The sequence below is a fragment of the Panthera onca genome, chromosome A1, assembly GCF_046562875.1.
Source record: "Panthera onca isolate mPanOnc1 chromosome A1, mPanOnc1 haplotype 2, whole genome shotgun sequence".
NCBI lineage: Eukaryota > Metazoa > Chordata > Mammalia > Carnivora > Felidae > Panthera > Panthera onca.
In genome coordinates, this window is record NC_138339.1 from 204,252,232 (window position 1) to 204,263,112 (window position 10,881).

At 33.0% G+C, this 10,881-nt stretch overlaps 1 protein-coding gene across 6 annotated transcripts in view; it reads right to left on the reverse strand.

Moving 5' to 3' along the window:
- TDRD3 (tudor domain containing 3) overlaps positions 1 to 10,881 on the reverse strand; it is a 166,456-nt gene that overhangs the window by 29,124 nt on the left and 126,451 nt on the right. For 5 of the 6 annotated variants that reach the window (XM_060637033.3, XM_060637034.3, XM_060637030.3 and 2 more), the window contains exon 12: positions 6,748 to 6,873. In XM_060637033.3, coding sequence (XP_060493016.3) covers positions 6,748 to 6,873 — 126 coding nt within the window. Of the gene's footprint in view, positions 1 to 1,296; positions 5,242 to 6,747; positions 6,874 to 10,881 lie in introns of those variants that run through there. The other variant, XM_060637035.3, reaches the window with a different exon arrangement.

Below are 10,881 nucleotides of genomic sequence, written 5' to 3' on the forward strand. Positions count from 1 at the left end.
AATTAAGATCAATAGGAAAAGTAGTCCATATATATCAAGAGATACCACCTACCAAAGGTGAAATAAAGAAAGAAAGGAAAGAACAGTTAAAAAAAAAAAAAAAAAAAAAAAGCCAAGAGGATACAAGAATGTTTTGGAAATAAAAATGAAAACAGAGAGAGATGACTAACAAACAAGATGACCAAAGAATACACAAAAACAGTATTAAGCGGAGACACAAGATGAAAGGACAGTTGACAACCCCCTATGGTATGCAATCCAATATGTGTGGTCAACCCCAGACTTTAGGGGAGGAAAGATGTATTGCAGGGGCTCCATCTGAAAGTGCTGTGGTCCAACAACGCAACACTATTTTTCAGCTTCTTTAGGTGCAGATGGAAGAGGCTCAGAAATTCACTAGAAACTGAAATAGAACTGTGTGTATTTTTTTAATTCAAGGATGCCTCTTCGGATTGAAAATAATCTTTAAAATATACTGACATAAGTGTCTAGTCAAGGCACATGCCCAGTATAAGAGTAACACCGTTGGGACAGAGAAATAAAACAAAACAAAAATATTCCTCAGATTCATTTATTTTACTATTTTATTTTCTGTGCAATAAGTATATTAGCAAGTCTTTTGTATTATATGCAAAGGAATGGTAAAATTCAGTGCAGTTTGAAACGGCAATTTTAAAAGCCCTGGTATGTAAAATAAACGAAAAAACAAAAATTTACACTTTGAAGAGAACAAGGCTTGAGCCTACTAAATCAAAAACGCCAAAGGAAAAAATCAGTTCACCTGACAATCCCAGCACCCTTTGGCTGCAGCTCTCCCCCATGATGCTTCCTTAAAGACTACTTTGAAGGGAAATGTAAATCAGAGGATATTTGGCATAAATCTAAAAGCAACATATTTTAACTTTAACTAACAAACATCATAATTCAGGGCACCACACTTTAGGTTGCTATTAATAAAGGTGAGACTTAGAGGATAAAAGATTAACATCATATCTGCTGGTATTCATTTATGCAAAAATAATTGCTGTGGATTTTTCAAACAGTTATGCTAGCTTGATTCTTAATATTGATAACCAAATAATGTAAGGCTCAAATTGTCTTATGAATTATAGTTAAAGTTAGAAACAAACTGACTAGTATGACTATAATAATTTTAAAAAGACGGCACATCTTGGGTAATACCCTGCCATGTTATTTCACTTTGGAAGTTATTTCACCTTCAGAAAAAAGGAACATGACATAAGCAAATAACCTGTACATTCAGTGCTCAATAAAGAAAACCTCAGATTACCCAGAAACGTTTTAAACATGTCTTTATATATAGCTCCTTTGGGTAGATTACAATATACGAAGTTATCAAATAGCAAAATTCAAACAGTACTTTTTGTATAGGTTTTTTAAATTATTATCTAGTTTATTATTCTCTTAGGATTAATTTAAATGGTGAAATAAAATGTCTCTGTTAAATAATATAGCAGGGTCAAACGTAGATGCCAACATTTTCATAATCAACTGTTAGGTTTGGCTATCACAAACAAAATTTGGGCTTCAGGGGGTAGATACCAACAGTATGAAGTTGACATCTCTATGTATATGGTACACATTTATGAATGAATAATCTCTCCCTCTTCATCAGCAGCTTTCATATCTCCAGTAAAGTCCTTCTGTGTAATCCACAACCTCTGGTGGGAATTGTGAAAGGCTGAGCAATTGATGAAGAAATAAAGAATATCAAGTACAACCAAACTTTATGAAATCAAAGCTTGAAGACACTGCATGGAATCCCCAAATTCCATCACCCATATGTTCTTAAATTGGGCTAAGCTATCAGTACAGTTTCATTCTAACTCTGTTTATACTGCAACAAAACAAGACAAAACAAAATCGGCATGGCCTGTAGGACAATGTTTGAAAGGAAAGTTTCCCGAAATACGTATGGTGGAAGAAAATGTATTTCAGTATTTTAGTGACCTTAATCAACTTATGCTTTTAATGCAGAAATTTAAGTGTGGTAAATTATACCCACTAATTTATTTAAGAATTTATCAGCAAAAATGAAAAACCTTTGGACTATGATCAAATATGTGCTTGTACTTTTTATTGGCTACTAATTGGCAGAACTTCACTGTTACATAATTCTAATATTCCTTTGAAGTTAATGATTTCGGTAACAATTGTCCTCTTTTTAATATCTATTATGATCTTTTAATATCAAACACAACCCAGATATAGCCTAACTTTATCACTACATCATTAAAATTACTAACATGACCTTGTTCTAATACATTTAGGATCCATTTTAACTCATTAATTTATGTATCATAACTTTCAATCTCTGTCATTAAATAGGTTAGGGGTTTTTTGGTAATATGTTTCTTTTTAATATTTTTATTAGTGGTAGAATAATTTATAGCTTTTTGTGAGTGTCATTTGAATTTGAAAAGATAACTTTCAAATGTGCATTCCAGGATGTCATTATAAAATTTTGTGCAAACGTACTTCAAAAGTAAAAGTTCAGATCGACAGTTCCTTTTGTAAAGTACAGTAAAACTGAAATATATATACATATAATTATTTAAAAAAGCAAAACCCAAATCCTCCTAAAAACAAATTTTACTTTTTAAATAGATACGAATTTTTGAATCAAGTAAAATTCATTAAGTCATGCTTTTTTCTTCCACGTTAATTTTATCTTCAAACTACGGTGGAATAAAATAAAGACCTAAACATTACTTAATTAAAACTTTAGTAAACAAGATTTTTTCCACTCGCATTTTGTTTTAAAACTTCAAGAAGAAAGAATGAAGACCCCATGAGATATTTAAGTTTGATTCACATAAGTGGAACTATAACTTTCTTCTAACTTTGTGCAGTGGGCAGGGATTTTTGTGTGCTTTGTGCACTAACATATATCCTTCACTTAGAATAGAGCCTACATAGTACCTAATAGATATGCAAAGAATATTTCTGAATATATGAATACAGAAAAACATTTAAAACAAGATGATCATCTAAAACGCAGTAACAACCCATCTGTCCAGAATTAATGACCAAGATGATGTGTATGTTAAGGCCTTGGAACTAAGCATTACCTATGTAATCATAATGGTTTTATTTGGAACAATAGCTGAACAATAATTATTTCCTGATACTAAGAAGCAAATACGATGAATTTATAAAAAGAAAGTTTAGAAACTAGCAAGTTCTAAAACATTTCTTGGGATATAAAAGTCTCAATAGAATCCAGGTCATAAAAATACTTGGAAAATCAAGACTTGACAAGTGTCTCTACAAGCTTAGGAAGGCAATTCAGAAGAAACCACACTCTAAAAACACAACAGGTTTGTCTGAGCAGCAGCACCAGGGTATTTTACAATAATTCCAAATTGCCTGAGGCATCTTTTTACTGGTTTCCTGGTATTAGTTTTAGAGTTAAAAGGAACCAATTTGGAAAGGGCCTGCAGGAAACACAAACAGCAGTTTTCTTCGCCCCTAATGTTTTCTCATACAGTAATCAGAAATATAAAATAATATATGTATACTTTTCTTCCTATATAATTTTATAAATAATATGAGACTCCCTAACGCTTCACTTACTTTGGAAAAACAAGGAAAATCGTATGATGTTCAAAGAACATTGGGGGAAAAAAGCGAGAGCATTTATCCAGTTAAGAATAAGTTATGAACCCCACATTATGTGTGATAGTTAGAGAGTTCACTATAATAAATATGCTAAAGTTAAGAGAGAATATTTAACGACATCTAAAAGAACCAGGTGAAATCTAGCTAGAACAAAAAAAAATCAAGGATGACTTATTAAAAAGTTTACTAAATCATTTTGGAGGAAATAAAGTACTTAATCATAATCAGAACATATATTTTCACCATCTGAAATATCATCACTGAATATGTTCTGGAAGGAAAAATATGTATCCATATGGAAAGGGAAAAGTAGGTATTTAGTGTAGAGAGCAAAGGCAAATAATTCCTAAACTTCGTGAGAAAAATACTAACCCTTAAAGTAATAGGTAGATTTTTATTTTAATTTTCCATATGAGAGACTATTAACTTAGTCATTGAGTCTCTTAATATTTCATGCTTTTTATTTAATGATTTATCCTTACACCTTTAATAGATAATACAGGCAACTGATTTCTATAAAAGCTTTTGGTTTATATGCAGGCTTTTGGGTTGTTTTTCCTGCAAACTATTAGAAACATCTTCAATGAATGACCACTGCTACATTTAGGAAAAGGAGGTTTTTCCCAAATCTTATACCAATAAGAAACAAACACCTTCTAAGAGATAAAATATAATTTCACAATTAAAAAGAGACCAAGAGTTAAAAATTAAAAATTACACAATCCATGGGGTGAATGAACACTGTACCTTTGCAGCCCTTTAATTTTTCTAGTATGTTTACCAATTAGAATCATCCTCTTATTGATATAGTGGATATTTTGCTTTAATTTAAAACTTGCCACAATTCCAGTTACAATAAGAAAAAGTGCTCATAGACCCCAACATTAATACTCTCAGAGGCCAAGAGAACTCCAGACCAACTCTACACTAAATGTATTGACAACCGCATAAACAGCTTTTCTTCAGGGCCTTTTTATGTATATATGCACATATGTACTTTTAAAAAATGGAGATGGATGAAGATATGTTAAGCTAGTGGCTTCTGAATATCAAGGAGATGATTCTACAAACTAAGTCAATTACTCATGCAGAGAAAGAATGAAGAATGATCTTATCCCCAATAACGATGTTCATGATCCAACTTATTTGTCATATTAACTTATGCAAAATCATAAAATATCAACAATCACAGCAGAAAAGTAATACCAGAATCTCCAAAAGATTTAGTGATTCTCTCGTGCTTCTCACTGTAAAATATTTCAAGCATCTTATAAAAGATTTTTAGGTTGACTGCAAAATAATGTAAATAAGTAAAAAAAAAAAAAAATTAGAAAAGAGAATAGATGAGTATTCACAAATGGGTAGAAAGTAGAAAAGTACTGCTTGGCTCAGAAACACTACATGGACTGTGACATCTGTGAAATTTATTGTCCAGCTAAGTTTACATTGACTTAAAAATTAATGATAACAGAAAGAGGGGTATTAAAGGGGGAAAGGAAAAATCACTGACTAGAAAGAAAATGATCACTCAGTAGCAAACACCTTTGAATGGAAGAGCTACAGTGAGGAATGACAATGTGCTCATCAGTTATGGCCACCCTGAAACAGAAAAAGGAAGTAGAAAAGAAGTGAAGTAAGGAAACTAAATTTTTCTCTAGGGAGAAAAGAATAAAATCAATCTCTTATCAAATCCTCTTAAAAAAAAAAAAAAAACCTGAACGTAAAAATTCTAGTTTGACTTTGACTGTAATGGTTAAACACATTTGGGAGCACATTACAAATAGCAAACAAGGACTCAACTTCTGGGAATACATAACCTATAAATAAATAATTAATTTTACCATCTAAACCAGATTAAGATGTATTAATGGAAAAAGAGAATGAAAGTAGCAGTCATAGGAGAATCAAAAGGGCAAACATATGGTTACATCAAGTTTCTCCATTAAAAGAAAGGCGTAGATTAGATATTGATGGTATTTCAGTCCTTTAGAGAAAAAGTGGCTAAACTTTAGACAATGAGAGTGAGGGAAAAGATCTATTAATTAAACTTATGAGTCATTAGTAATATACTATAAAATATAAAATGATAAATTTTCTAGAAATTTCCATGGCCCAAAGCACAATTACTGGTACTAGGCTTTTGGTTGTTGTTTTCTTTATCTTGGGGAGAGTGGACGGTGGGCTGTGTGTGTGAGGGGAGTGGGTGACACTGAGGTGGTGACAGAAAAATGTAAGGAGACCAAAACTAAACTAAACTAAACTAAAAGGGAGCAACTGAGAGAAACCTGTATACTTCAAAGATAAGACTAATGCCTGGATAATACCATTTTATAGTATATTTTGATACTTTAGAGAAACAGAAACGAGTTAGACATCTAATGATAAGTTTATTAACAGCTACCCATAAAGTGGAAAAACGAAGTTAAAAAAAAACTTTATGAAACCAATTTTAATGTGCCTTGTCCTCCGTTTTTGCCTAAATGTAGCTGAGAATCTATATAAAGTCACATAAGCCCTTATATATAATGGACTCCATGAAGTCAACTGTTCTCAATTACATCATCAAAATTACCACAGAACATTGACATACATTTGGCAACAAAATCAAGTAATTACTAAACAGATATTATAGTTAGTCTGTATGTATACATATATAAACATATATGTAGTAAATGCAGCATGACTTCATATATAATTTAAAGTGTTTTTCTTGATTTCATATGTAACGAAAATAATAAAGAACATACGCGTATTCATCAGAGATTTAAATTTGATAACTGCTGGACATAATCTAGTCAAATTTAAGGTAACAAACTGGGAAAGAACAAAATATGCATAAAGGCTTGCAACTGTAAATAAGGGCACCCATTTCCAAAGCATAATATAACAAAGCATTACACAAGGAAAGTGAATTCCAATGCATTCATTTTTATTGTAGTTCAATGTAATTATTAAACTAGAATCTTACTTTAGGAGTAGCCAGTTTTAAGTAAATTCAAAATATTTTTTCCACTGGCAGATTTTGTATTGCTATGACTAAACTTTTAGAGCTATGTATTTTCTTCAAAACAGCCTATGCCTTCGTACAGAATTTGAATCACGTACCCATGCCTCTGTCTGAATGGGCCTCATGTTGCTTAGTAGCACCTCTTCATAGTTTCCATAATCAATGAATTTAACAACCGCTGTCATGCCAGAAGAATGGAGAGCTTCAACTTCTGCTCGGTAGAACTGAGGAGACAAAAAGGAGTTGGGAATGTGACAATCCACATTGTCTACAAAGGGCGATGTTTGATGGAAATATAAATACAATGTATATTTTTTGAAAGCTCATTTTTTAAAATTATTTTTTATTGAGCTATGTATATATTGTGAAAGGGTCACCACAAGTTTAATGTCCATCACCACACAAAGTTACAAATTTTCTTCTTGTGCTGACAACTTTTAAGATCTACTCTCTTAGCAACTTTCAATTACACAATATTTGAAAGAAAAATTTTAAGAGAATAATATTTTTAAGAAAGAAAACTTACCTGCAGATAATCATAAATTGGCTAAAAAAAGAGATAAATTCTCTCATCCATGTGAGTTCTGACATACACTGGGCAGTAGTAAGATTTCAGGACAGAACTAAGAAGGGTCAGTAGAGAAGAATATTCACATGTTAATGGGAATAAAAAAAAAAAAAACACCCCACAAAACTAGTGTTCTGTTTTGTTACAAGCCACTGAAGCCCTTAACCAATATTAGTAAGATTATTCTTATGTACTAATCAGAAAATATAACTATGAAACCAATTTGACAATAAATTTCATATATAAAAAAAAAAAGAAAAGAAAATATAACTATGGAGCATAAATATATGACAAAAATAAATCTCAGAGAAAAAGGCTCCCTGCCATAGTCATCACAGGCTAATGGGGTGAAGTAGGGATGTCAGATAAGGAGTAAACACATTACTTATATCCAGGATTTATCAGATTTGAGACACTGAAAGACCAAATACTTTTATTTTATCAGTTTACCTAGTATAATTTGGCTCTGGGAATTAATTCACATTAATAAACTCAGAAGGAGCTGATTTACATAACAACAACAATCTTAATTTTTTTCTGTTAATGTAACCACAAGTAGGTCAACTAATCGGAGTACTTCTCTGCTACAGGTCAACCCATTCAGGACCCAAATTATAGGTCTGAATGGTGCTTAGTGAAGACAAAATGAAAAGTAAAAACTATTTACTCTTAAGAAATATTTCCTTCAAATTAGGGCAATTGGATGCTCTACTATAACACTCTAACAGTATCTCTTAATAAGCCCACCAGAATCAGAAAATGTTAAAGGCAACAAAAATTCTTATTCTCTACCTCCTTCTAAAATATGTTATCCTGAGTACACCAGGGGGAAAAAAAATCTGTTTTTACTGATTAAATAGTATACTTTACATCACAAAGGTTATTAAGTTAATCCATGGTGTTTCCTTCCCAATTCTAGATGCTAGCAAGTTTAAAAACACCATGCTGGAATTCTTTTTCTTATATTAGAGTTCCTGACATACATTCACGTCTATCCTTTTCTCCTTTATTTCTTAGTTTCACACTTCTGTGATCTATGAATTGCTGTGAGTTTGTAAGCTTCTCAGATAATTATGTCAGTTCTGGTAAGTTCAACAAACAAGACTCATAATAAGTTGACATCCTTTTAGGAGCTTAGAGTCTAACAAAAACAACTGTGTGAAAAATGACTTCTATATTACATGGAGAGTGGAGAGCACCGTAATAATGGTGCAGTGACACGGCACTTAATAGGGCTGAGGAGTTGGGGACGAACTTCCTGTGGCAGATAACAATGGATACATTCTTCAAGGATGAAGAAGGTTTAGCCAAGCAAACAACTGAGGAGGGTGCACCACGGGAAGTTACAGAGACCTAAAACATGGAGATGAGTGCAGGAAACTACAAACAGTTTAAAATTAATTATGGCGTGATGTGAGGAGGGTCAACCAATAGGAAATAAGACAGGACAAGAAGGTAAGGACCAGCTGAAAGAGGCTCTGTATGCATGCTGCAGGCTCTATTTATTCCACAGGTAAAAGATTTTAACTAGGAAGAATGACAACGTCTAAGACCAGGATCAGTGATGGTAATTCCAATGACAAATTTAAGAGGAATAAGGTTTAAGGCAAGGAAACCATTTTGGAGGTTGTTACAGCATTCCAGTAGAGAGAGCAGAAAGAGCTGAACTAATTATAGCAGTCTAGAAGGAGGAGAATTGGTCCAAATTCCCAATCCTTCTATGGAAATAAAGGCTGAAAGAAGGCAAGGTAGTGTAAAGAATTTTTTAAATGATAGATTATACCAACTGGTTAATTATCTGCATTACATCACTATAATGCTATTATGGCTAGAGTTTCCTAAGGACCGTTACAACTCACGTTTTTCTTAAATCTTTATCTTGGTTGGTCTCTGGTTAGAAAATTGGGAAGTTGCTTATTCTTGACAAAACATTTAAAAGCTATCTCTTAAATTAGGTGTTTTCAGAAGATAACTAATCTCATCTTTTTCAGAGGGTAAATACTGTTTATTTGTTTAATGGTGTAATACAGAGAGAGCCTACAGTCCCTCACTCTAAACTGAGAGTGCATATCCAATTAAAATCAAATTAGTCACCTCAGAAGATCATGCAATTATTCTAAGAACAAAAGCTCAAAACACTTTGGGAATTGTTAAGTACTGTCTTTCACAAACTATATGACATTATATTAAATATATTCAGGAAAGGCAACAGATAAACTCATTGTTATTGATTTTTTTGAGATAATTACAGTTAAAAGTAAACTTTATTAATAATTCCATCAGGTGTTTGAAGAAATTAGGATAATAGCATAACCAGAACTATCTGATATATCCCAAGCACCTGACTCTTAGCAGCTACTCAATTACGGTTTAGTCAATATTTGTTGAAGAACTTGTCTGTTAAATCCAATATCTAAATATATGTAGCTCTGTTAATATTTTCTGTTGCTTTATTTGTTCCTAGTCATTCATTTTCTCTTCCTCTCTCTCTCTCTCTCCATTTTTAACCATGCCCTCTAATTTTTTTATAGGATTGCAGACATTGCAGATGAAATATTGAAGAGGTCTTAGAAAATGTTATTTTTCCCAAAAAAGGGGATTATATTTTCCTTTGGCAGACAGAGTACAAACAGGTATCTCTGAGCCTGTAAATCGTTGGTTTTAGCTGTGTAATGGCTTATTTGTATGAGTTTTGCACTTACTATTAGGGCATGATCCTTGTGGGATTTCAATGGAAATCCTGACTTATCTACTAAGACTTTTGAAAATTATTGGGCTTTCAACTCGAATCATGTACTTTCTCTGCTCATCAAGATCACCAAAAATCTCAGATTGTCCAATAAAAAAAAATACTTTTCCATTATCATCTTAATCAAACTTTCACAGAAGCATCTGACACAAGTGGCCACTCATCCTAAGATAGACACTGTTAGCTCTATAAACCTGCACTGATTTCCAACTACTTCACCTTTTCTTGCCTTTATCATGAGGGAGAAACAGCTAAACATAAGTAATCCCTCACTACCCAAATCAAATAGTTCCTGTATGTTGGAAAGTGGTCTGAGTTGTTAACAGTCAGAGTCTGAGTAGTGAAGAACACTTGCTTCCTAAGCCTTCCTAACAGCCGGGGAAGAGCCGTGCGAAATAGTTCCAACCAGTGAGATTGTTGAGATTTCTGGAAGGGCTGTTGCTTTTCTGGAACTAAAAAAAACACAAAACCAAAACCAAAACAAAAACCGCTGTCTCCCCCTCCTTCTAACCTTGAATGAAAACTTGACAGTCGGGATGCTGCTTGTAGATAGATGCTATTCCACCATCATACAAAAACCTTACAGGACTGTGCCATCTAGCTATATCAGCCGGTACCCCTCTCCTTGCTGCTCTCATTAGGAAACATCTAACATCTTGCTTATACTTCATCATTCACTGAACACAGGAGGGCCCATTTCCTGATCCCAGGACCGATAGCATCCTTTTAAAAGATCCAACCACATTCCCTAGTCTGAATTTCAGTTCCTTGAAAACTGTAGTTAACTTTGCCTCCACCTCTCTGTTTAGCCAAAGATACACTCTCATGGGCACAGCCTTACTTTATGAACTGAAACTATTCTACCCATGAAATAATTCTTTTTTTTTTTTTTTTTTGCTGGACTCGATCCTCACA